General features: G+C 43.8%; 1 protein-coding gene across 6 annotated transcripts in view; it reads left to right on the forward strand.

The window, feature by feature from the left end:
• FERMT2 (fermitin family member 2) overlaps positions 1-25,211 on the forward strand; it is a 93,406-nt gene that overhangs the window by 58,638 nt on the left and 9,557 nt on the right. For 3 of the 6 annotated variants that reach the window (XM_038756194.1, XM_038756195.1, XM_038756197.1), the window contains 7 exons: positions 6,115-6,147; positions 6,497-6,722; positions 7,653-7,755; positions 8,718-8,825; positions 19,209-19,343; positions 21,016-21,065; positions 23,509-23,633. In XM_038756194.1, the coding sequence (XP_038612122.1) occupies positions 6,115-6,147; positions 6,497-6,722; positions 7,653-7,755; positions 8,718-8,825; positions 19,209-19,343; positions 21,016-21,065; positions 23,509-23,633 (780 nt within the window). The remainder of the gene's footprint in view (positions 1-6,114; positions 6,148-6,496; positions 6,723-7,652; positions 7,756-8,717; positions 8,826-19,208; positions 19,344-21,015; positions 21,066-23,508; positions 23,634-25,211) is intronic. The other 3 variants (XM_038756196.1, XM_038756198.1, XM_038756199.1) reach the window with 1 other exon arrangement.

Raw genomic sequence — 25,211 nt, forward strand, 5'->3', positions numbered from 1 at the left:
ACCTAGCACCCCTGTCCGTTTCTGAAAGCAGGCTTCGCTTGATTAGCTGAGAAGCGCTGAATGTTTTTCCAGCTGCATGGGTCTGCCATTGGGTCCAGTTTCTGACACTTTCTCCAAGTACCCGGATAGATTTTTATGGCCCTAGGGCTCTGCTGGATCTCCAAAGAAAGATTAAAATTACTCTGTGGGCAATACAGTTTTATTGCTAACTTTAATAGTGCATTTATGTGGGTGTTTGCTATGCCTATAAGACTTCCTACTATACATCATCATCATCATCAATCATATTTATTGAGCACTTACTGTGTGCAGAGCACTGTACTAAGTGCCTGGGAAGTACAAGATGGCAACACATAGAGACAGTCCCTATCCAACAGTGGGCTCACAGTCTAAAAGGGGGAGACAGAGAACAAAGCCAAACATACTAACAAAATAAAATAAATAGAATAGATATGTACAAGTAAAATAGAGTAACAAATATGTACAAACATATGTACATATATACAGGTGCTGTGGGGAAGGGAAGGGGGTAAGATGGGGGGATGGAGAGGGGGATGAGGGGGAGAGGAAGGAAGGGGCTCAGTCTGGGAAGGCCTCCTGGAGGAGGTGAGCTCTCAGTAGGGCCTTGAAGGTAGGAAGAGAGCTAGCTTACAAAGCAGTTAACTGTGAAATGTTTAGGTTAACTGAAAAATGAGTAATCCCTTGAAAAACAAAAAAGGACCGTCATACGAAGGTGCAAGAGAACTGTTACTTGACTATTTTACATGCGTATATTTTATTTTTTGAAATTTGGGGTCCACTTATAGTAGTCTGTTGAAAATTAAGTCTTAGGTAAACAGAATTCTTGACTAGCCGGCACCTCCCATTCTTTCAGAATGCCGTAGCAGCTTTCTGTAGTAGTAATAGCAGCAAGATTATTAGTAGTAGGAAGAATGCTTATTGAGCACCCTCTGACTGCAGTGCACTGTGCTGAGTGCTTGGGTAGCACAAAACAAGACACGTTCCCTGTCCCGAAGGCGCTTACACTCAAATGGGGCAGACAGGCATATCTTCAAAAAGAGTAATATTTGCATAATTATGTGGCCTCGTGGCTCAGTGGAAAGAGCACGGGCTTTGGAGTCAGAGGTCACGGGTTCGAATCCCGGCTCCAACACATGTCTGTTGTGTGACCTTGGGCAAGTCACTTAACTTCTCTGAGCCTCAGTTACCTCATCTGTAAAATGAGGATTAAGACTGTGAGCCCCATGTGGGACAACTTAATCACCTTGTATCCCCCCCAGCGCTTAGAACAGTGCTTTGCACATAGTAAGCGCTTAACACATGCCATCATCATCATCATAAAGTGCTAAGCATGGGCAGTAATGTAAGCGCTAGTAATGACCAACAGAGTTTATAGCACTTGGGGTTCCAGGAGTTAATCAAGGGCGTTCTGCTGGTGAAAATGACTTTATAAAGGGCTGTCAGCAGTGCTGAAAGCGGGGGGAAAGAAATCACAGAAATAACGAGGGTTCCCAGGCCCTTTTCCCACCTGTCCTCTCCTCAGTGGCGGACAGCTTTATGGGAAGGAGGGAGGGTGGTAACAGTGACTGCCACTTGTTGGTGCAGAAGAAACAGCCTCTGAAGGGAGGACAGACGGTTTGCAGCCCAAGGCGCCCTCGAGGAAAGTTACGGGAGAGGTGGGACTGGGGAGACCCATTCCTGAACATTTTCTCATTCCGGAACCAGAGCCAAGCCCCAGCTGGTTCTGGCTGAGTTTGGAGGGCCCGGGAGGGCCAAGATGGGGAGTGGAAGGAGGGAGGAGATGGAGGTGAGAGGAGAGTAGGCGGGAGAAGCAGACGGGAAGCAAGAAGCAGAAGTGGTGGTAGAGGAACGAGGGAACTTCGGTTAAGTTGGCTTCCGATGGTTTCACTTTTGCCCACAAAGTAGCCGGAGAGGTCATCGGGGATGGCGGAGGGAGAGAGGAGGGTTAGAGCCTTCAGGTGGGACTTTTACAATTCATTCTTTAAATAATAACAATAATAATAAGGGCATTTATTAAGCGCTTACTATGTGCAAAGCACTGTTCTAAGCGCTGGGGAGGTTACAAGGTGATCAGGTTGTCCCACGGGGGGCCCACAGTCTTAATCCCCAGTTTACAAATGAAGTAACTGAGGCGCAGAGAAGTGAAGTGACTTGCCCAAGGTCACACGGCTGACAATTGGTGGAGCCGGGATTTGAACCCATGACCTCTGACTCCAAAGCCCGGGCTCTTTCCACTACGCCACGCTGCTTCTCTAACTTTAAACCGCTTATTGGCACAGTTAAATACGAACCTGGGTTCCTTTCAAATTCCCATTTGTGCAGGAGAATTATGGAGCGAGAGATGATCTAGAAAGAGAGCATCTAATCTTTCCCCCTTCAGGCAGGAGCTCTCGGGAAGTACCTCAAATGGATGAGAATCTGTCCCTCTTTTAAAGTCCTTTAGGGACTCACCTTGTTACCATTCCAAATTCATAAGGCCCACTGTGTCAGGAAATTATTTTAAGAGTCTCCGTATCATTTAGGGAGTACTCACTTAATGCAGTGCCCTCTACTTGATGCTTGTCGGTTAGAGAATAACGAAGTAACACATTCCTTACTCACAAAGAAGTGCAAAATCCATCAGTCACTGGTATTTGTTGAGTGCTTATTATTTGCAGAGCACTCTGCTAAATTCTTGGGAGAGTACAATACAGACGAATTAGCAGACAAGTTCCCTTGCCCATAACCAGCCTACAGTCTAGAGACTGGCTTACAGTCCAGAGGCTGGAAGCAATTTAAGTATAAAAAATGGCCTTTGCCCTCAAGGGATGATCATGGCCTGGGGTAGAGTGAGCGTGGGCTGAGATTCAAAACACCCAGGTTTTAATCCCAGTTCTGCCACTGAAATGCTGTGTGAACCTGGACAAGTCACTTAACCTCTGTGGCCCCTTTTGTAAGGGGTTAAGATACCAGTTCCAATGATAATAATTGTGGTATTCAAGGGCATAATCTATGCAAGAACTGTGTTTCACCCTGGCTTGTCATTTATCTCCCCTCCCAGCCCCACAGCACTTACATATGCGCCCGTAATTTATTTACGTGTACTAACGTCTGTCTTCCCCTCTAGACTGTGAGCTTGTCGTGGGCAGGGAATGTGTCTTGTTATATTATACTCCCCCAAGCTTTTAGTACAGTGCTTTGCACACGATAAGCAATAAATTCGATTGAATCAACGAATTTAGCGCTGGGATTGGTAAAAGGTAAATTGGGTTCTCCCTTCCTCTTTGGCTGTGAGCCCCAGGTGCGACAATAACTGACCAGTCTGATTATCTTGTATTTACCCCAGTGTTTGGCACATAGTAAGTGCTTAAATTATCATCATCATCATGGTGCTTCCATTCCAGTCTAACGCATGAGAGAAGTAGGTCCACATTGCCACATAATAGAGTAAAACTGGTGATACAAATCATAAAAACGAAACAATTAAATCGATAATAAAAAAGGAAGCACTTTCTATAACAACCAAAAACGTAAGCACGTGAGTGAAGGCAGCTTGTTAGGCTAACATAGCAATAATAATAATAATAATAATGATGGCATTTATTAAGCGCTTACTATGTGCAAAGTGCTGTTCTAAGTGCTGGGGAGGTTACAAAGTGATCAGGTTGTCCCACGGGGGGCTCCAAGTCTTAATCCCCATTTGACAGATGAGGTCACTGAGGCACCGAGAAGTGAAGTGACTTGCCCAAAGTCACACAACTGACAATTGGCAGAGCCGGGATTTGAACCCGCGACCCCTGACCCCAAAGCCCGTGCTCTTTCCACTGAGCCATGCTGCTAACATGACCAGGAAGATGAGGGATTAGAGAATTTGGTTTAGCACACTCTAAGAATTGGTACTCTGGGCTCTTTTCTGTAGTCCCGTTCAATTTAGTTTAATCCTTGTTCAATTAGCTTAATTGACTGTGAATTCACTGTGCAGTTCATTAACCTCTGAGAGTATGTCTGAACAGACAAAGCCTATTTACATGCATTCCTATGGGAAAATGCTACTTCAGCCTCTGCACAAAGCCCCAATTTATTGTAGTTTTTCACATATGAATTGCTTTACGAAGTTTTCCTGGTTTTTTGACAATTAATTTATTTAGTTGACTGTGACTACAGTGTGCTATTCATTGCATTCCCTAACCTCTAAGGGTATGCGAAATGGACTAAGAGGGTTTATACTAACTCTAGTGGGAAATTTAGCTCACTTGATGGCTGTTCGGCTTACTCTTTTATTTTAGAACCAAATAAAAGCTTTAAGCAAGGCTGCTTCAGAATAATATAAGACTGACAGACATTCCTGTGTTTTGGAGTATTCTTTCGAGAATAAGAAACTTCCACGCAAACTCTTTCGGGTCCTGTAACTCCAGTCTAGATGAGAATCTGGAAATGACCACCCCAAAAATGCCTTTTCTTGTCAAACAAACAATTTTCGCTTTTTCCTAGAAGTGGTTTCTTCTGGTTTCAATCAGAAAGACAGACTGGGGAAAAACATCATTTGCTATTAAAAAAAAATAAAGCACTTGGTTGGAATCTAGTGACAAACTAATTTCCTGAATCTTCCCCCTCTTGTTTGTGTGTGTGTGTGACTTTCTTAAATGGATTAACTTATTATGAGTGGAATGTTTTAACAGTTTCTAAAGTATTTTAACCTATGATAAGCTAAGCAACATGTGCATGACCAACACTTGAGATATCTGAAAGTCAAGATTAGTACAGTGCTCCACTGAGTAAATATCATTGATTGATTAAGTTCTGGTATTTCAAATTTTTAAAAAATGTGTATTTGGGGGAAAAAGTAAATTCAATCAGATTTAATTCTTACATCTGAAATGAGTTCTTTCTCTAGGCCTCAGTTACCTCATCTGTAAATGGGGAATGAGACTGTGAGCCCCATGTGGGACAGGGACTTTGTCCAACCTGATTTGTGTCTGTCCACCCCTGTGCTTAGTACAGTGCCTGGCATATACCAATAAATATTCTAATTAGTAGTAGTAATACTAATTATTAGGTTACAGGACCCATTGTTTTCCTGCAGTGGAGGGTTTTTTTTAAAACACTATTTAAATAATAAAAATTTACTTGTCCCAGCTCTGCCACTTGTCTGCTGTGTGATCTTGGGCACATCACTCAACTTCTGGGCCTCAATTACCTCATCTGTAAAATGGACATTAAGGTTGCGAGCCTCATGTGGAACATGGATGTTGTCCAACCTGATTAGCTTGTATCTACTGCACTGCTTAGTTCAGTGCCTGATACGTAGTAAGTGCTTAACACACAGTAAGCACTCAATAAATACGATTGATTGATTAAACAAAGACCGTTTTAAAAAAAAATGGTATGAAGTTTTCATTTTTCTTCAGATATGTCTAATAAAACTACAGTAGTTTAAGGTAAGGTTTGGGTTGGCTTAATTTTCAACAAGGTGAAATGGATCAATGATTGTGAAATTCTGTTTTCTTGAACTTCAGTTAAAGCTGGTCATCCTTTTATATGAAAAAGCTTAGGTCCTGGAAAGTATTAGGATGACTCCTTCATCCCCGAGTTTTGTTAGCCCAATATCTGTCAGTCAATCATATTTATTGAGCGCCTACTGTGTGCAGTGCACTGCACTAAGCGCTTGGGTGAGTACAATATAAGAATAAACAGACACATTCCCTGCCCACAACAAGCTTACAGTCTAGAGGGGGGAGACAAGACACTAATAGAAATAAATTACAGGAATCTCTCAGACTCGAGTTGCCTTCACATTCAGAACATTTTCCTTATGTGAACTTGATTAAGCAGTGACCACACAGGATGCTGAGGGCCAGGGAATACATTTCTTGCTTGAGGTTGGGCCGGAATGCAACTCTTTTTCCCTTAAACTTGCCAAATTTGATCTCACCCAGCTTGTAGTTGCAGAGACCTTTGGATTCAAACTCAGTTCAAGGAAGCCAACATCACCTTAATCTGTGAATGTTTAGTGATGTTAGTATGTGTGTCTGTCTCTCACTTTCCGCCTGTTTTCCCCTTTCTTTTCATTGTCTTTCCCTTGCCTTCTCACTTCCTTTCTTTCCTCTCCTGTAGGCACTGATGTTCTTTACATTGGCCCTCTGAAAGGTGAGCCTCCATGAGACGTTAGTCCCTGTTGATTGTAATATGTGCAGCTACTGTCTCCTTGACTTCTGTTCCTTTTCCTTTAAACCTGCCTGGCTTTCAGTGTCCCCTGCCAATCAGGACTGATCTCTGGGTCTACGACCGTTGAAATGCTTTAAATTCAGAGCCCAAATACCCAAAGTGGATTTGAAGTGCAGCTAAAGACAGATAAAGCAATGCGACCTTTTAGAAGAGCTGTCAGTAAAAACTTAGGAGTCACAGCTTTCACCTTTAGCAAATCGCCATCGTTGTACTAGTTAAAGCCGCCCCCCTCCCTCCCCGAGACTTACTGTAATTTTTCCCTTATTATTAGGAAGCATATATTCGAGCCCAGGACTCTACAGCAAGACAATGACGCCAACTTACGACGCTCACGACGGCAGCCCCTTATCGCCAACGTCGGCTTGGTTCGGAGACAGCGCTCTATCAGAAGGCAACCCCGGCATACTCGCCGTTAGCCAGCCAATCACGTCGCCGGAAATCCTGGCCAAAATGTTCAAGCCACAGGCGCTCCTCGATAAGGCAAAAATCAACCAAGGGTGAGTGTGCAGCTGTGGTGGGGCTGTGCTTTCTATACGGGCTGTGGGGCAATGTATAACCTAAAGAGGTTGTATATCCTATTTGGCTACAGGACATTATATAACATACAGGGGAAGTACATCCCACATATGAGTATCCTACGCGGATGATGTATCTAATATGGGCCATAAGGTATTCTATACCCTACAGGGGCTGTGTACCCTATATGGGCTACAGGGCAATCTATTCTGACAGAGACTTTGTATCCTTTTTGGGCTTTAGGATAATCTATATCCAGCAGTGGCTGTACGTCTTATATGGGCTCAATAAATCGTATTCAATAAATACGATTGATGATGATTGATGATGGGCTCTTGGATCATTGTTATCCTAAAAGACCTGTATATACTATATGGGCTAGAAGATAATCCACACTCTACAGGGCCTGCATATCCTATATGAGCTATAGAATCACCTGTTTCCTAAAGAGGCTCTGTATCCCATGTGGGCCTTAGGATAATCTATATCCTATAGGGGCCATGCATCCTATATGGGCTACAAGATAATAGCTGCACATAGTAATAAATGCTTAATGAATGCCTTCATTATTATTATTATTATAGGATCATCTCTATTTTATGATGGGGGGTGTGTGTCTTCTATGGGTCATGGACTAATCTATATCCTCTAGAGCCTTTGCCTCCTTTGTGAATAAGGGGCTGGGTGTGGGGAGAAGGGAAGGCAGGGGGAGGAGCTCACTAACAACTGGATGAGGCCCCCCCAGGCAGCAGAAATGAGCAGGGCCCCGTCTGAGAACAGATCTTCTAGGACTAGAGGCATGAGGGAAGGGAGAGGCCTTTGGAAACGCCCGCAGACGTTTCGGAGGGGAGCGGGTAGATGCTCCTTCAGACCTTCTTTTCCCCTTCACGGCCCTTGTTGGATGCTTTCAGGTGGCTGGATTCCTCGAGGTCCCTCATGGAGCAAGATGTGAAGGAAAACGAGGCCTTGCTGCTCCGGTTCAAGTATTACAGCTTTTTCGATTTGAATCCAAAGGTACTGAGGTTCTTTTGAATCGGGGAGTTGACGGGAGGGCAGGGAGTGTGGGGGAGAGAGAGAGAGCGAGATTGGCCAGCAAGCCTTGGTAGCAGCAAAACTGAATGGAAAAAGTACAAACTGGGAGTCAGAAGATCCGGGTTCCGCCTGCATGTTACTATTATTATTAGGTTACAGGACCCATTGTGTTCCTGCAGTGGAGGGTTTTTTTAAAAAATACTATTTAAATAATAAAAATGTATTTGTCCCAGCTCTGCCACTTGTCTGCTGTGTGACCTTGGGCAAGTCACTCAACTTCTGGGCCTCAATTACCCCTTCTGTAAAATGGATATTAAGATTGCGAGCCCCATGTGGAACATGGATGTTGTCCAACCTGATTAGCTTGTATCTACTGCACTGCTTAGTTCAGTGCCTGATACGTAGTAAGTGCTTAACACACAATAAGCACTCAATAAATACGATTGATTGATTAAACAAAGACCGTTTTTAAAAAAACTGGTATGAAGTTTTCTTTTTTCTTCAAGTATGTCTAATAAAACTACAGTAGTTTAAGGTAAGGTTTGGGTTGGCTTAATTTTCAGCAAGGTGAAATGGATCAATGATTGTGAAATTCTGTTTTGTTAAACTTCAGTTAAAGCTGGTTATCCTTTTATATGAAAAAGCTTAGGTCCTGGAAAGTATTAGAATCACTTCCCCGGGCCTCGGTTTCCTCTACGGTAAAAATGGGGATAAAGATACCCGTTTTCCTTCCCACTTAGACCAAGGGCCCCCATGTAGGACGGGGGTAACAATCCGGCTGATTATCTTATACCTACCCCAGCGTTTAGCACAGTGCTCGGGACATTTTCAGTGCTTAACCAAGTAACAGAATTATCAGGAGTAGTAGTGGTGGTAATAGTAGCAGTGTCAGGTCGCTTGTGAACATCCCTACCTAAAAAGTTCTGTGCTTGTATCCACTGCAGTACGATGCCATCAGGATCAACCAACTTTATGAGCAGTCCAAGTGGGCCATTCTTCTAGAAGAAATTGAATGTACAGAAGAAGAAATGATGATGTTTGCAGCCCTGCAGGTAAATGTCGAAAAGTGGAGTATTCTGTTTTTTCCACTCTTGTGTCATTCTGAATCATTCATTCATTCAATCAATCAATCAATCAATCGTATTTATTGAGCACGTACTGTGTGCAGAGCACTGTACTAAGCGCTTGCGAAGTACAAGTTGGCAACATATAGAGACAGTCCCTACCCAACAGTGGGCTCTCAGTCTAAAAGGGGGAGACAGAGAACAAAACCAAACATACTAACAAAACAAAATAAATAGAATAGATATGTATGGAGCGCTTACTTTGTGCAGAGCACTGTATTAAGCGCTTGAATCATGGATCATCCCCTCTGCTCTGAGCTAGAGAAACCTAACAAAGTACAAGGATTTAGAATCTGTAAGCCTTGTGAAATAAAACTTCTGAATGTAACTTGGAGTATTTCATTATTCTAGCTTATTGACTTCAGTATTTGAGAGTTTAAATATCTGTCTTGTTGCGCTCTTCATGTATTTCTTTTATCAAGGGTGTTTGTTTTATCTTGAAATTGCCCTTTTTTTTTCTTTTTCTAAAAATTTTTCACAAGTGAGTATGTAAGGTTAGTGAACTCTAGACTGTGAGCCCGTTGTTGGGTAGGGACCGTCTCTATCTGTTGCCAACTTGTACTTCCCAAGCGCTTAGTACAGTGCTCTGCACACAGTAAGTGCTCAATAAATATGATTGAATGAATGAATGAACTCTACTGTTGGCCATTGCCCCTAGGAAAGCTGTGAATAATCTAGTCTTCAATCTGGTTATGAAGCAGAGTGGCCTAGCGGAGAGGACATCGTCCTGGGAATCAGGGAATTTAGGTTCTAACCCTGATTCTGCTGCAGAACCTCAGACAAGTCACTTCCACATCTCTGCCTCATTTACCTTATCTGTAAAATGAGGACTAAATACCTGTTCTCCCTCCTTAGAGTCGATCAGTCGATCAGTCAGCCCCATCAGTCGAGCAGTCAATGGTATTTATTGAGCACTTACTAAGTGCAGAGCACTGTACTGAGCGCTTGGGAGTACAGTTCAACAGAATTAGCAGACCTGTTCCTTGCCCATAACGAGCTTACTGTCTAGAGGTGCCGTGTGGAACAGGGCCCATGTGCAAACTATCTTGTATCTACCCCAGCACTTAGTACAGCGGTTGGCACATAGTAAGTGCCTACTATGCACTTAGTACAGTGCTTAGTTCAGCCTTAGTTCAAGTGCTTAGTACAGTGCTCTGCACACAGTAAGCGCTCAATAAATACGATTGAATGAATAATACCACAATTATTCGTATTATTTTTGCTACGCACACCCCTAAAACCTTTTGTGAGCTTGAGTCAAGTCTAGTGTATGTTAGACTTTATAGACTACTTCCCTTCACCATTTAAGACAACAGAATTTCTCCTTTTCCATCATCATCAGTCATATTTATTGAGCGCTTACTATGTGCAGAGCACTGTACTAAGCGCTTGGGAAGTACAAATTGGCAACATATAGAGACAGTCCCTGCCCAACAGTGGGCTCACAGTCTAAAAGGGGGAGACAGAGAACAAAACCAAACATACTAAGAAAATAAAATAGAATAGATATGTACAAATAAAATAAATAAATAAATAAATTTTCCAGCCAACAGAGACCCTTTTGACACTTAACTGAATGGTGCAAGTCCTGGTGTCTTGAAAGCTGCTTTTTCCAGCCAGAGGAGGCATTAGATTACAAATTTTATTCGAGAGTAGCATAAACTTATTCGTAGCTGTAGAAAATTTACCTTTGTTGCTTTAAGACAGGGTGCTCTAATGCAAAGAGCACCGGCTTGGTAGTTATCGTCGGATAGGAAGGGGGAGGGAGTTTCAGGGCAGAGGGAGAATGTGGGCGAGGGGTCCACAGCGAGACAGTTGAGACCGAGGTGCCGTGTGAGTTGGTTGGTGTTGGAGGAGCGAAGTAATAATAATAATAATAACAACAACAACAACAACAATAATAATAATAATAATAATGGCATTTGTTAAGCGCTTACTATGTGCCAAGCGCTGTTGTAAGTGCTGGAGCACTGTTCTAAGTGCTGGGCACTGTCCTAAGCGCTCCAGGTGGTCATGGAAGACCAGCGATATATAGGAGGAAGAGCTGATTGAATGTCTTAAAGCCAAAGATAAAGAGTTTCTGTACGATGTAGAGCTGGTTGAGCAACTATTGGAAGTTCAAGAACTTTTCAGAAAAATGATCCTGGAAGCTGAGTGAAGTACCAGTCGATCAATGGCATTTACTGAGTGCTTATTATGTGCAGAGCACTGTACTAAGCATTTGGGAGAATACAGCAGAATTATCAGACAGGTTCCCTGCCCATAATGAACTTTCAGTCTAAAGGGGGAGGTAGACATTAATATGAATGAATAAGTGATTTATAATATGTAATTTAAAGGTATGTATACAAGTGCTCTCAGGTGTGGGGGGGTGCGGCGAATAGCAAATGCTGCCCTTTGAACTGGAAAGGGAAGGTCAGCGAGAAGTCAAGGCAGGATTTGATGCAGAAGTCAAGGCAGGAAGCAGCGTGGCTCAATGGAAAGAGCCCGGGCTTTGGAGTCAGAGGTCATGGGTTCAAATCTCGGCTCTTCCAGTTGTCAGCTGTGTGACTTTGGGCAAGTCACTTAACTCCTCTGTGCCTCAGTGACCTCATCTGTAAAATAGGGGTTAAGACTGTGAGCCCCCCCCCCCCACGTGGGACAACCTGATGACCTTGTAACCTCCCCAGCGCTTAGAACAGTGCCTTGCACATAGTAAGCGCTTAATAGATGCCATCATTATTATATGATAAGGGCTTGGATCAGCGTGGAAGCATTTGGGAAGGAGAGGAAGGAATTCTAGAGAGGTGATGAAGTTTGAACCTACGAGTGAGTGAATGAATAATGAACCGACAGAATTTGGTCAAAGATTACATATGGGAAAGAAGAAGAGAGAGGAGTCGGTTTATGCCAAGGAGGCAGAGTGGCCTAGTGGAAAATATGCGCCTGGTAGTCAGAGGACCTGAGTTCTAATCTCAGCTCTGCCACTTTTATTTTTAATGGTATTTAATAATAATAATGGCATTTATTAAGTGCCTGCTTTGTGCAAGTCACTGTTCTAAGCGCTGGGGAGGTTACAAGGTATCAGGTTGTCCCACGGGGGGCTCACAGTCTTAATCCCCATTTTACAGATGAGGTAACCGAGGCCCAGAGAAGTGAAATGACTTGCCCAAAGTCACACAGCTGACAATTGGCGGAGCTGGGATTTGAACCCTTGACCTCTGACTCCAAAGCCCGGGCTCTTTCCACTGAGCCACACTGCTTCTGTTGGTTTAGTATTTGTATCTGTATTTGTTTCGTGCTTACTGTGTGCCGGGCACTGTACGAAGCACCTGATGTAGATATGAGCTAATCAGGTCGGACGCAGCCCGTGTCCCACTTGGTGCTCACCATCTTAATCGCTATTTTACAGATGAGGTAACTGAGGCCCAGAGCAGTGAAATGACTTGCCCAAGGTCACACAGCAGGCAAGTGGCAGAGCAGACATTAGAACCCAGGTTGTCCTACTCCCACTAGGCCAGGATGCTTTCCAGTACTATAGAACGACATCTCATCGACCCCACCTAAATTTCACTTGCCTCCTAAAACCAAGACCTTCAGATTGCCTGGTCACTGCTAGCGGAAGGTTTTCTTGCAATGCCTGTGATCATCGTTTTAAAATTACGGCAGGCCAGTTCCCGGCAACTAAATCCCCTGGGGTTTTGTTTTGCCATAGGGTACCGTATCCTTTAAGTCTGTAGCAGCTGGTGTTGTCCTCATTTTCTGCTGTAAAGGTCATCGTTCTAATTAGGAAGGCACATATGGCTGTCAACGGTAATTACCAATCAAGCGGTTAATATTTATTGAGTGCTTCCCGTGAGCAAGGTAATAATAATAATAATAATGATGGCATTTATTAAGCGCTTACTATGTGCAAAGCACTGTTCTAAGCGCTGGGGAGGTTACAAGGTGATCAGGTTGTCCCACGTGGGGCTCACAGTCTCAATCCCCATTTTACAGATGAGGTAACTGAGGCCCAGAGAAGTTAAGTGACTTGTCCAAAGTCACACAGCTGACAATTGGCGGAGCCGGGGTTTGAACCCATGACCTCTGACTCCAAAGCCCGGGCTCTTCTCCACTGAGCCATGAGGTACTTGGGAGAGCACAGTATAACAGTGTCAGTAGACTAGTTCCCTGTCCACAGTGAGTTGACAGTCTAGAGAATTATATGGAAATATAGAATTATAATTTATTATTGAAATAATCCCAGGGACTGTGCTTGTTCTGATTTATTGTGTCTACCTAAGCGTTTAGTCCAGTGCTTGACATAAGGGAAGCGCTTAACAAACACCACCAACAACAGCCCGTTTCCATTCGCATTAAAAATTTGGTGTATACTGCTTTTTGCCCTTGAGTTCTGGGAGTGACAGATTCAATTGCAAAATACCAAACCTAGATGGACTTGACAATTTTCAACTACAGGTTAGGCCCAGATTATTAAAATTTCCCTGATAATAGTCAGTGACTCTCGTGGTCATGGAGTACTTCCAAGGCAGTGGCTCTCTCTCAGAAAATCAATCCACCAAACAACTAACTTGCCAAAACAACAGTGCAAATGGAAAAAAAAAAATGTCCCTCAGGAAGCTAATTCGCTATTCTGATCTCAGGAAGCTAGTTCGCTATTCTGATCTCAGGACTGATCTAATTGAGCCTCTAAAGCAGGAAGTCCATGACAGTCGGCTGTTAGTCCCAGAAATCTAAAATGGCTCTAACAGACGCCCCATCCCCCTTCCCCATCAGGCCCGAATTTCCCGGAGAGACCGGGATGCTGGGTCTGTTTCATAGGCCCAGTTTGGTTTTTAATGGCATTTATTATTAAAAATAATAGTAATAATAATGGTATTTTTAAGCGCTTACTATGTGCCTGGCACTGTTCTAAATGCTGGGGTAGATACAAGGCAATGACATTGGACACAGCCCATGTCCCACATGGGGCTCACAATAATAATAATAATAATAATGGCATTTATTAAGCGCTTACTATATGCAGAGCACTGTTCTAAGCACTGGGGAATTTACAAGGTGATCAGGTTGTCCCACTTGGGGCTCACAGTCTTCATCCCCATTTTACAGATAAGGGAACTGAGGCCCAGAGAAGTTAAGTGACTTGCCCAAAGTCACACAGTTGACAAGTGGTGGAGCCGGGATTTGAACCCATGACCTCTGACTCCAAAGCCCGGGCTTTTTCCACTGAGCCATGCTGCTTCTCTGAGCCACGCTGCTTCACAATCTTAGTCTCCATTTTACAGAGGCACAGACAAGTGATGTGAGCCCACTGTTGGGTAGGGACTGTCTCTATATGTTGCCAACTTGTACTTCCCAAGCGCTTAGTACAGTGCTCTGCACACAGTAAGCACTCAATAAATGCAATTGATTGATTGAAGTGACTTGCCCCAGGTCACAGCAGACAAACAGTGGAGCCGGGATTAGAACCCAGATCCTAAGACATTTTGTTTCTTACTATAGAAGAGGAACCAGAGTCTCTCCTATCTCCTTGGGTATAACTCAGACTCAATCTGGTTTAGGCAGTAACTCCTTCTGGTCTGGGCCCTGCAAAGTCGTCCGTTAGTGGTTGCGAGACACCAGGGGAGGCGTGGACCAACTGAGACAAAGGCCTTCAAGTGCAACTGGGGTTAGTACAGTGCTTAGTACTGTACTTAAGCGCTTAGTACAGTGCTCTGCACACAGCGCTCAATAAATACGATTGAATGAACTGGGGTGAGAACCATCAGCAGCCGAACATCATTTGACTGACTGCCTTGCTCTTTCCACTGAGCTACGCTACTTGTGCCTGGCACATAGTAAGCGCTTAGCAGATACCACTTCAAGGCCCTACTGAGAGCTCACCTCCTCCAGGAGGCCTTCCCAGACTGAGCCCCTTCCTTCCTCTCCCCCTCGTTCCCCTCTCCATCCCCCTCATCTTACCTCCTTCCCTTCCCCACAGCACCTGTATATATGTTTGTACATATTTATTACTCTATTTATTTATTTTACTTGTACATATCTATTCTATTTATTTTATTTTGTTAGTATGTTTGGTTTTGTTCTCTGTCTCCCCGTTTTAGACTGTGAGCCCACTGTTGGGTAGGGACTGTCTCTATATGTTGCCAACTTGGACTTCCCAAGCGCTTAGTCCAGTGCTCTGCACACAGTAAGCGCTCAATAAATGCGATTGATTGATTGATTGATTGCTCCCAGGATAGGTAAAGGGCCAGGCCTAAAGGATCATTTTAGTATCTCCCCCCGGATCGGAGGAGGAGATATAGCCATAAATTCAAAAGCTGTCCTGCCAGAAGGTTCAGGAAGCCGATACTTAAGTTCATCCCACTTAAGGAATGTCTCCTGCTAACATCTTGCCTTTCAAGGTTGATCTACAGATAGGAACTTGTAATTCTTCCTCCCCTCCACTTCCATTTAATAAAAAGTAAAAAGCGGCGCACCTCAGCTCTGAAGAGCGGAGCCCCAGGCACCAACACGCTCCCCACGTGATCTCCCCACTTTGTTGGGGCAGATGTCCAAGTGGAAAACACCCGGGCTCTTAGAGCTTATCATTCCATCAACTTGGGATGGTCATCCTCTTTCCTCTCTTTAAGGTGGGACCTCGCGGTATGTTTTTCCTGTCAAGTGGAAGCTCAGTTGTTGTTGTTGTTTTTTCCTTCCTCCTGTAGAAGCAAGGAACACAGCCACTTCTTTGTCTGTCTCTGTGCAGGCTGTAACAGGCAAATAAACTGGCCCCTGGCTGACCTGGCATTCTTCCTTACTCAGCCCAGCTGCCCGCTTAATACCGCTGTAGGTATGGGAAAGGATCCCAGGCACCGCAGGAGGCGGGGACTCCTACCTTGGCATCCCCCATCTTTATCAACAGCAAAAGAAGAGGAATTGTAGTCCTGCCTCCTTGCCTTGTCATATCATCATCATCATCAATCGTATTTATTGAGCGCTTACTGTGTGCAGAGCACTGTACTAAGTGCTTGGGAAGTACAAATTGGCAACATATAGAGACAGTCCCTACCCAGCAGTGGGCTCACCGTCTAAAAGGGGGAGACAGAGAACAAAACCAAACATACTAACAAAATAAAATAAATAGAATAGATATGTACAAGTGAAATAAATAAATAAATAAATAAATCGTATTTGTTGAGCGCTTACTATGTGCAGAGCACTGTACTAAGCGCTTGGGAAGTACAAATTGGCAACACATAGAGACAGTCCCTACCCAACAGTGGGCTCACAGTCTAAAAAATAAATAGAGTAATAAATATGTACAAACATATATACATATATACAGGTGTATATCATAATACATATCATAATCTCCCAAGCATTTAGCACAGTAAATAGCATTGATTCTTTCCCAGCACTCCCAGGTTGTGAGCCTCGTTCACTTGCTTCTCCTTGGCACTTTCAAACTATTTTCCTCAGAAGAAAGAAGGGACTACTCCCTAACACCCTAGTCAACTAATATGCACTCTTTCTCTTTCTTAAGGGATTGTCACACCTCCCCCTACTAAGGTATTTTCCTGCAGGGGTATCCTGCCTTATCCTGACTTCTGAAGGGGAACTTTTTTTGTTCTCTTGCCTCAGGGATATCCTGGTTCTTTGTTCTGTTTCAGTTCTGTTCCTTTAATAGTGACCGACATTTCAATTCTCTCCAGTGCAGGCCCAGTCCTGAGCTGTGTGCTCACTTCTACCCATTCCTGCTTATGGAGCTGTGCTGTTGTCATTGTAGTTCCTGGCACGTGCATGATTCCTGTTCCTCTTCCCTTTGTCTCCCTATTCTAGCAAAGCTATGGTGTCTCTCTGGGAAGGAGGAAAAGTATTCTTTTTACCAAACTGTTCTTCAGAAAGCTTCTACTAGCCATTCCACCCCCTTCAAAGAAAATGGAACGGAAGTCAAAGAAATGCAAAACCATTTTGACCATTGTGTTAAGGCTTATCACAAAGAAATTTTGATTAATCACCCAGAGTTGTGTCTTTAATGAGAACCGGCTTTCCGTCTTTTCTGGAGGCTGCTGGGATTATTTAAAGGCAGTTTTCCCAGGAAAGATGAAGTCTTTAAAAAAAAACACAAAAAACTACTACCCTCATCAGCTATTAGGAGGAATGGATTCCCTGCTTTGGTGGCCACATCACAAACTTTTTCTCTTGCAGTTCAGATGGATCTCATCAAAGTAGCAGGCTCTGAAGGGTTTCCTTCATCAGATACCTGAACTGATGAATCAGAGGGAATCCTGAGCAGCTTCACAGAGAAGGAATGTTTCCCGTCTTGCAGAGTTGATGAGAATGGATCAGATCCATTCTATGAGGACCTTCCCAGGACCATTTCCCTCAAGAAAATAGTGATTGTTAAACCTTGAAAAGGGACAAGAAGTGACTAGCCTACTTTATGGGATTTTTCTCTCCAGCAAGAAATGTACCTTTTTTTCGTCATCTTGAGAGACAATTTGCAGTCAGAATTCTATAGATCTACTGAGCCACGTCAGCTATGGGTGCCAAGATCTATTTCGTGTACACGGATTCCACAACATGTCACATCTATCCCTTAGATAAGCTTCCTGCCTCATGTTTTTAAAACCAACAGTTGTCATTGGATCCCCTCAAAGTAGTTAAATGCATAGAACCACGAGCCGGTTTATGCCTTAATCATTATGAAAACAAATAGCTATCAAGCTTTCATAATCAAATATCAAAGAGCCTTTCTTGCTGTGGTTGAAGATTTACAAATGACCCTGGATGCGCTCCAAAGAAACCTGTAGATTCTAACTACACTCAACTAGAGATTCGATCAATTTTTACAGCCTGGGCATTGTCCGTGGATGTCAGTGCCTATTAATATTCCTGGAACAGATTGACCCATCTCCTCACCTTGACTCAAATTAAAACTGTTGAGTAGCAATGGTTCTTCATCAATAGCATCAGCGTGGCCTATTGGATAGAGCACAGGCCTAGGAGTCAGAAGGACGTGGGTTCTAATCCCAGCTCCACCACTTTTCTGCTGTGTGACCTTGGGCAAGTCACAACTTCTCTGTGCTTTAGTTACCTCATCTTTAAAATGGGAATTATTTCTAAGGTATTATTGTGGTATTTGTTAAGCACTTAATATGTGCCAAGTGCTGGCATAGATACAAGGTAATCGGATTGTCCCACGTGGAGCTCACAGTCGTAATCCCCATTTCACAGATGAGGTAACTGAGGCACAGAGAAGTTAACTGACTTGTCCAGGGTCACACAGCAGACAACTGGCATAGCCGGTATTAGAAACTACGTCCTCTGATGCCCAAGCTCGTGCTCTTGTCACTAGGCAATGCGGTGAGCCCCGTAAGGGACAGGACGGTGTCTAACCTGGCAAATTTGTATCTACCCCAGCACTTAACTGTGGTGCCTGGCACATAGTAAGCGCTTAACAAATACCACAATTACTATTCTTATGATCACTAAAAGAGAAGTTTAGGAAAAGTTGGTAGCTTTTCCAGTATTACACAGATTCTGGCAGAGATCTAAATTGATCTAAAAGCAAGAGTTTGGGGTAGTTCACATTATCAAGGTATTGGTCAACATTCCCAGTTGCACCATTGTCCCCATTCCAGACATCAGCTAAATTATTATTTTGAAAATGGGTCTTGGGGGGTGGTCATAGTTCTGCTGGACTGGAAGTTGCTTGGAGTTCTAACTATTGCACTTCAGACTATATGTCATGTCTACTTTTCTACCTACCCGTGAAGGGTCATTTGGGGTAGGTCCTGCAGAGTGTAACTTTCAAGATAATGCCTTCAACTTCCACAGTCCCAACCCCTGAAAGGTGATGACTTACAACCTTGCCTAGATCGCCCAGTACCCCCCTCAACCCTAAACCTCCCCAGAGTTGATACCCTCGAATGCGGAGATTGTCCTTTTGCGTAGTAGGGGGTGGAACGAATATTTTTCTGTTGAAGCCATTCTAAACTGCACATGGAAAAGGAGCAGAAGTAAAGGCTTGTTGTGGCTCTCCAAGAGGCCTGGGTAGTCATGTGACAAGGTTCTAAAAGCATCCTTTAGAAAGGCTGAATAAGAGACATTTATGATATCTTTTGTAAATTGCACCAGAAACATCTGTGGACTGGGTATTTATAAGGCACAGGGATCAAATCTATTTGCATAGATCTGCTTTGGAGTAGTAATGGCGAATCCTGTATTTTGTTGCAGTTTTCCCCCCATCTTGTGATTTAGATATTTGGGGGAAGAAAAGAATTGTATAAAAATACAGCAGTGGGATTTGAAAATTTCAACGTGATTTTTTTGTTATTGTTCTTTTAGTATCACATCAATAAATTATCCATCATGTCATCAGAAAATCATTTGAACAACAGCGACAAAGAAGTTGACGAAGTCGATGCGGCCCTTTCCGACTTGGAGATTACTCTGGAAGGGGGTAAAACATCAACCATTCTGGTAGGATGTACTATTTTTACTCGGTTGTACAATGATAGACCAGGCAGTTGTCAAATAGAGCCCCACTAGGCTTTCTGGCCGAATGACATTACTCTTTGTGCTCAAGAAAATAGACGATAATGATAACGTAGCCTGCTGTCAAAAAATGGCTACTGAGCCTCAGCCCTGAGATGTCAGGACTGAGAGACTATAAAGGAAATAATTATAGTGTTAGTTGTTTGTGCAGTTTCCCTCGCCGTTGCATCTCATCTTTGCTAGTTGCGTTTCCACGGGGGCGTAGAGTGCACTGAAAGAGTAGGCAGGAGTTTAATTTAGTACAGGGCTAAGCTATTTTTTAAAAGTAGTTTATGGGCAAGACACATTTCCAGAGAAGTGGCCAAGGAGAAGCAGCGTGGCTCAGTGGAAAGAGCACGGTCTTGCGAGTCAGAGGTCGTGGGTTCTAATCCCAGCCCCCCCACATGTCTGCTGTGTGAGCTTGGGCAAGTCACTTAACTTCTCTGAGCCTTAGTTACCTCATCTGTAAAATGGGAATTAAGGTTGTGAGCCCCATGTGGGACAACGTGATCACCTTGTATCCCCCCCAGGGCTTAGAACAGTGCTTTGCACGTAGTAAGCGCTTAACAAATGCCGTTATTATTATTATTAAGTACCAATGCTATGTGTTTTTGTGGCACCTTGACCCGCCTGACCGTTGCCTTTGTAGTCCCGCTAGCCAGTGATTTTTTAGGATTCCTGCTGGGCCTATCCACCTTGTGGATCACCTTAGGTGGTTCTTCGGTCAAAAAACATCCCCACTGATGGCAAAATCCAGCAGGCATTTCACTTTCTGCCATGTTGGGACTGGAACCCCGCTGTCCTGATTCCCAGAGCTTCCCTTTTCCTATTGGGTCAGGAGCAGGGAAAGCATTACTAGCAGCAAAATGAACTTTTGAACAATAGTCAGAAATACTGTCTTCATGGATGACCTGAAGAAGAGAGTCTTCTTTGATGTCAAACCCGCTGAAGAAGAGAACTGAACTTTTAGTGTCAGGTACTGCGATTTTTCAATTGGATTCGTTTTTCAAGAGTCCTAAATTTCCTTCTGTATTTTGAAACATTAGAACATCTACTCCCTCTTCTGCGTTGTGCCACGCCTTCTTTGTAGAACCTAACATTCCTTATATTGGTCCTGTTTCCAGAGAGGAAAACTTAATCATAAACAGTTGTATGCTTGCTGCCTTCAATTTAGGAATGGTCACACTTAAAATGTACCAAAAGAAAGGGGATAATTGAAAGAAAGAGATGGGTTTTAGATTTTCGATTGGGGAATCTGGAACACTGCTGAGCCTGTCCTTTAGGTCTAAGCACAGCTGTTGTCCTTCGACGCGAGCCAGCCTTGTGGAGCCATAAGTGTTACGCAACTTCAAACATTCAGTAATGTTTAAAAGTAAATATTATATTACCACTGGTTTTTCAATTCTTTGTGGATTGTAGAAATCATCTTTTACAGATTTTCAGCATATGTTTCCTTTTCCCAAACCAATTTAGCTTATAGCAGAATAAAGTACAAGAAGGGTGTTGTTATAGAATTATCTATCCTATTTTATCCTGGCTTCCTAACTTCAGTTCTACTGTGAACATTCAAAGGAACTGAACCAAGTGTTAATCTCCATGAAACAATTCTTTCTTTTAGGGTGACATCACTTCCATTCCTGAACTTGCTGACTACATAAAAGTTTTCAAGTAAGTAAAAGATACAGGCAACAAGCAATAATGAATAATTAATGGGAAAAGCACCATTATTTAATCATCTTCACTCTGTTAAAATTTTGATGCAGAAAGCTGTTGTTTCGATTTTTAGGCTATTTCCTGGTACTCCTTTTTTTTTTTTTCTTGTGCATTATGGGTGTGTTAAATACTGAAATACTCCAGGCTTTTCTCAGGGTTGTGATGTGCCCAGAATTTCTTCCTAACACCCACAGGATGGCTCAGAGATCAGGAGGAGCCACTGTGGATTCGGTCCATGGCTCCTCGGATTTTGGCTACCTCGGATCTAGGAATACATCATCATCATCATCAATCGTATTTATTGAGTGCTTACTATGTGCAGAGCACTGTACTAAGTGCTTGGGAAGTACAAATTGGCAACGTATAGAGACAGTCCCTACCCAACAGTGGGCTCACAGTCTATCCACCCGCGCCGTCTCTACCGTCTCTGTCGTTCCATTGTCCCATTTCATCTCCCAGTCGTTCTCTGCCTGGAGCACATATCCTAGACCTGAAAATTCTGGTTCAAGATCCAGGCTGTAGGTGACTTAGAGAATTAACTTACCAAAGCCTTCCCTTGTCATATTTGAGCTTCTGGTGGTGCAGTTTCCTCCCACTTGAGAGAGCTGAAGCATGATGGTATTAAGTGCTTACTATGTGCAAAGCACTGTTCTAAGCACAGGGGGGATGCAGGGTGATCAGGTTGTCCCACGTTGGGCTCACAATCTTTATCCCCATTTTACAGTTGAGGTAACTGAGGCACAGAGAAGTTAAGTGACTTGCCCAAAGTCACACAGCCGATAAGTGGCAGAGCCAGGATTAGAACCCATGACCTCTGACTCCCAAGCCCGGGCTCTTTCCACTATGCCACGCTGCTTCTCCTTGCCTCTAATAAGACAAGGCGTATGGCTTTTCTTTTTTAAACCTTCGAAGATATTATATTTCATCTTCCATGGATAAATTTGAAGCAGAAGTCATTTCTTGGAATGCTTAAATGCTTCAGGGGCATGACACGCAAATTCGTGAAGCGTTCCATATTTTTTCCTTCAAGGCCCTACTGAGAGCTCACTTCCTCCAGGAGGCCTTCCCAGACTGAGCCCCTTCTTTCCTCTCCCCCTCGTCCCCCTCTCCATCCCCCTCATCTTACCTCCTTCTCTTCCCCACAGCACCTGTATATATGTATATATGTTTGTACATATTTGTTACTCTATTTATTTTACTTGTACATATCTATTCTATTTATTTTATTTTGTTAGTATGTTTGGTTTTGTTCTCTGTCTCCCCCTTTTAGACTGTGAGCCCACTGTTGGGTAGGGACTGTCTCTCTATGTTGCCAACTTGTACTTCCCAAGCGCTTAGTACAGTGCTCTGCACACAGTAAGCGCTCAATAAATACGATTGATTGATTGATTGATCTCTTTACAGTAAAAAAAAAACCCTCTGGATTAATTCAGTGGTCAATCAGTGGTGTATGTTGAGCACTTACTGTGTGCAGAGCACTACTAAGCACTGGGGAGAGTACCATACGGCAGAGTTGGAGGACACGCTCCCTGCCTACAAGGAGTGCTCTGCACACAGTAAGTGCTCAATAAATATGATTGACCAATTGAATCTGGCCCATGTAACTTTGAGGAGAAGCAGTGTGGCCTAGTGGAAAGAGCATGAGCCCGGGAGTCAAAAGACCTGGGTCTGCAGTTTGCCTCCTGGATGACCTTGGGCAAGTTACTTAACTTCTCTGCTTTAATTTCCTCATCTGTAAAACGGGGATTCATTACCCGTTCTCCCGCCTGCGTAGACTGTGAGCAGCTCCATGTGGGACAGGGACTGTGTCCAACCTAATTATCGTGTATCTATCACAGAGCTTATTTCAGTGCTTGATAATAATAATAATAATAATAATGTTGGCATTTGTTAAGCGCTTACTATGTGCAAAGCACTGTTCTAAGCGCTGGGGGGGATACAAGGTGATCAGGTTGTCCCACGTGGGGCTCACAGTCTTAGTCCCCGTTTTACAGATGAGGTAACTGAGGCTCAGAGAAGTGAAGTGACTTGCCCAAGGTCACTCAGCAGACATGTGGTGGAGCCGGGATTCGAACCCATGACCTCTGACTCCAAAGCCCGGGCTCTTTCCACTGAGCCATGCTGCTTCTGATACATATTAAGATCTTAACAAATACCACTGTCATCATTTTTATTAGTAGCAGTAGTCTTAAGGTTTTCTTAAAGAAAAAAAACTACCTCCTTTTCCTGGAAACTGACTTTCAGGGGCTTTCCTGAGCTGCAGTTATTACCGCAAGGCCGGTTGGATAAATGCATCCGCCAGCATCCCACACTCCTTACCCCGTTCCCAAAACTTATATTCACCAGCCAGCAAGAAGAGGCTTTTTTTTTGTGTAATCCCCTCAAATGTATTTAACAGGCCAAAGAAGCTGACCCTCAAAGGTTACAAGCAGTACTGGTGTACCTTCAAAGACACATCTATTTCGTGCTACAAAAGTAAGGAGGAATCCAGTGGGACCCCAGCTCACCAAATGAACATGAGAGGTGCGTGAAGGGCCCGGGAGTACCCCCGTTCCCTGATTGCTGTCGGAACCCGTCTCTCTCACCTTGGAAGCGTTGAACTTCTGGGTCCATTAGGATTAAGACCCAGGGCATCTAAACCTCCCAGACCGAAGGGTAGCAAACCCAAAGCGTTACCCGGCCAAGAACTGGGAGACATGGAAGCGGGGGGCTCTGAGCAAGGGGAATCTCGAGTCCAGGGTGAATCTCGAGTCCAGGCACCACACAGAACTGGGAGACATGGAAGCGGGGGACTCTGAGCAAGGGGAATCTCGAGTCCAGGGGGAATCTCGAGTCCAGGCACTGCACAGCTCCCGCCAGCAAAGTAGCAAAGCGTACATCGTCACGCTCATCACAAAGCGAAGAAGAGCTGCAGTGTAGCTAGCCCTGTTGTAGGCGTTCAGGGTCACAGTCCAATCCGCTCACCTGCCTCTCCCTTTTCTTTCCGTGATGTCAGAGGCGTTTATTTGGATCCTCTCCTGGGCTGACATGTAGGGCCATTCCATTTGTGTGTTTTGCATTTTCTAGGTATCCTTGAGATTTTTCTCAAGTAACGTCACTTTCCTTGTCTTCCAGAATATCTTTCAAGGGTCACAAGGCTCCATGTAATGTGTTGACTCTGAAGTCATGCATTCTCTCAGTCTGAACAACATTCATGCCCTTCTGCGGTTGCTGTGACAGTTTTGGGAGTGTTGAACTCCAAGTTTGCCGAGATAATGATACCCCTGCCAAGAGTAGCTCTTGGGTTGGACTCCTCTGTATCTCCCTTTCTCCATTTCCCTTCTCTGTAATTTTACTTTAATGCCTGTATCCCCCCTGTAAACAGAACGCTCCTTGTGGACAGGGATCATGTCTGCCAACTCTATCATCCTCTTCCAAGTGCTTAATGCGATGCTCTGCGCACAGTAGATGCTCAATAAATACTATTGGATCGATTGATGTAAAATGGATGTCGTCGCTTAGTAGAAAGAGCACAGGCCCGAGAGTCAGGGGACCTAGGTTCTAATCCTGGCCCTGCCACTTGTCTTCTGTCTGACCTTGGGCAAGTTACTTAACTTCTCTGGGCCTCAGTTCCCTCATCTGCAAACTGGGGATTCAATACCTCTTCTCCCTCCTACTTACTGTGAGCCCCACGTGGGACCTGATGATCTTGTAACTAACCCAGTACTTAGTACAGTGCTTGGCGCACGGTAAGTGCATAACAAAAACCGCAATTATTATATACTTGGAAGGATTTTTCTCCAGTGTCAAAAATGAGAATCACTTTCACATCAGATGTTGACTTTATTTAACGTGACTTTATCAAATCTACAACTTGTGTTATTTAGTCAGTCTTAATTCTGTACTCTTCCACACTCCTTTAAACCAGACAAAGATCAGCAGTGGCATTGGCATCCAACTTGTTTTTACCAAGTAGTTTCTCTGAGCGATTTACCCGTTTCATATAAAGAAAGCATGTCTTGAATATACATCTATCTCCCCAATTTCTGGAATTAATCTGTTGCATAGCATTTGCCAATATCTCCCTGAGGCTTGGGAAGAAAAAAGAAGTACGCCCAATGT

This window comes from Tachyglossus aculeatus, chromosome 14 (assembly GCF_015852505.1).
Source record: "Tachyglossus aculeatus isolate mTacAcu1 chromosome 14, mTacAcu1.pri, whole genome shotgun sequence".
Classification (NCBI taxonomy): Eukaryota; Metazoa; Chordata; class Mammalia; order Monotremata; family Tachyglossidae; genus Tachyglossus; species Tachyglossus aculeatus.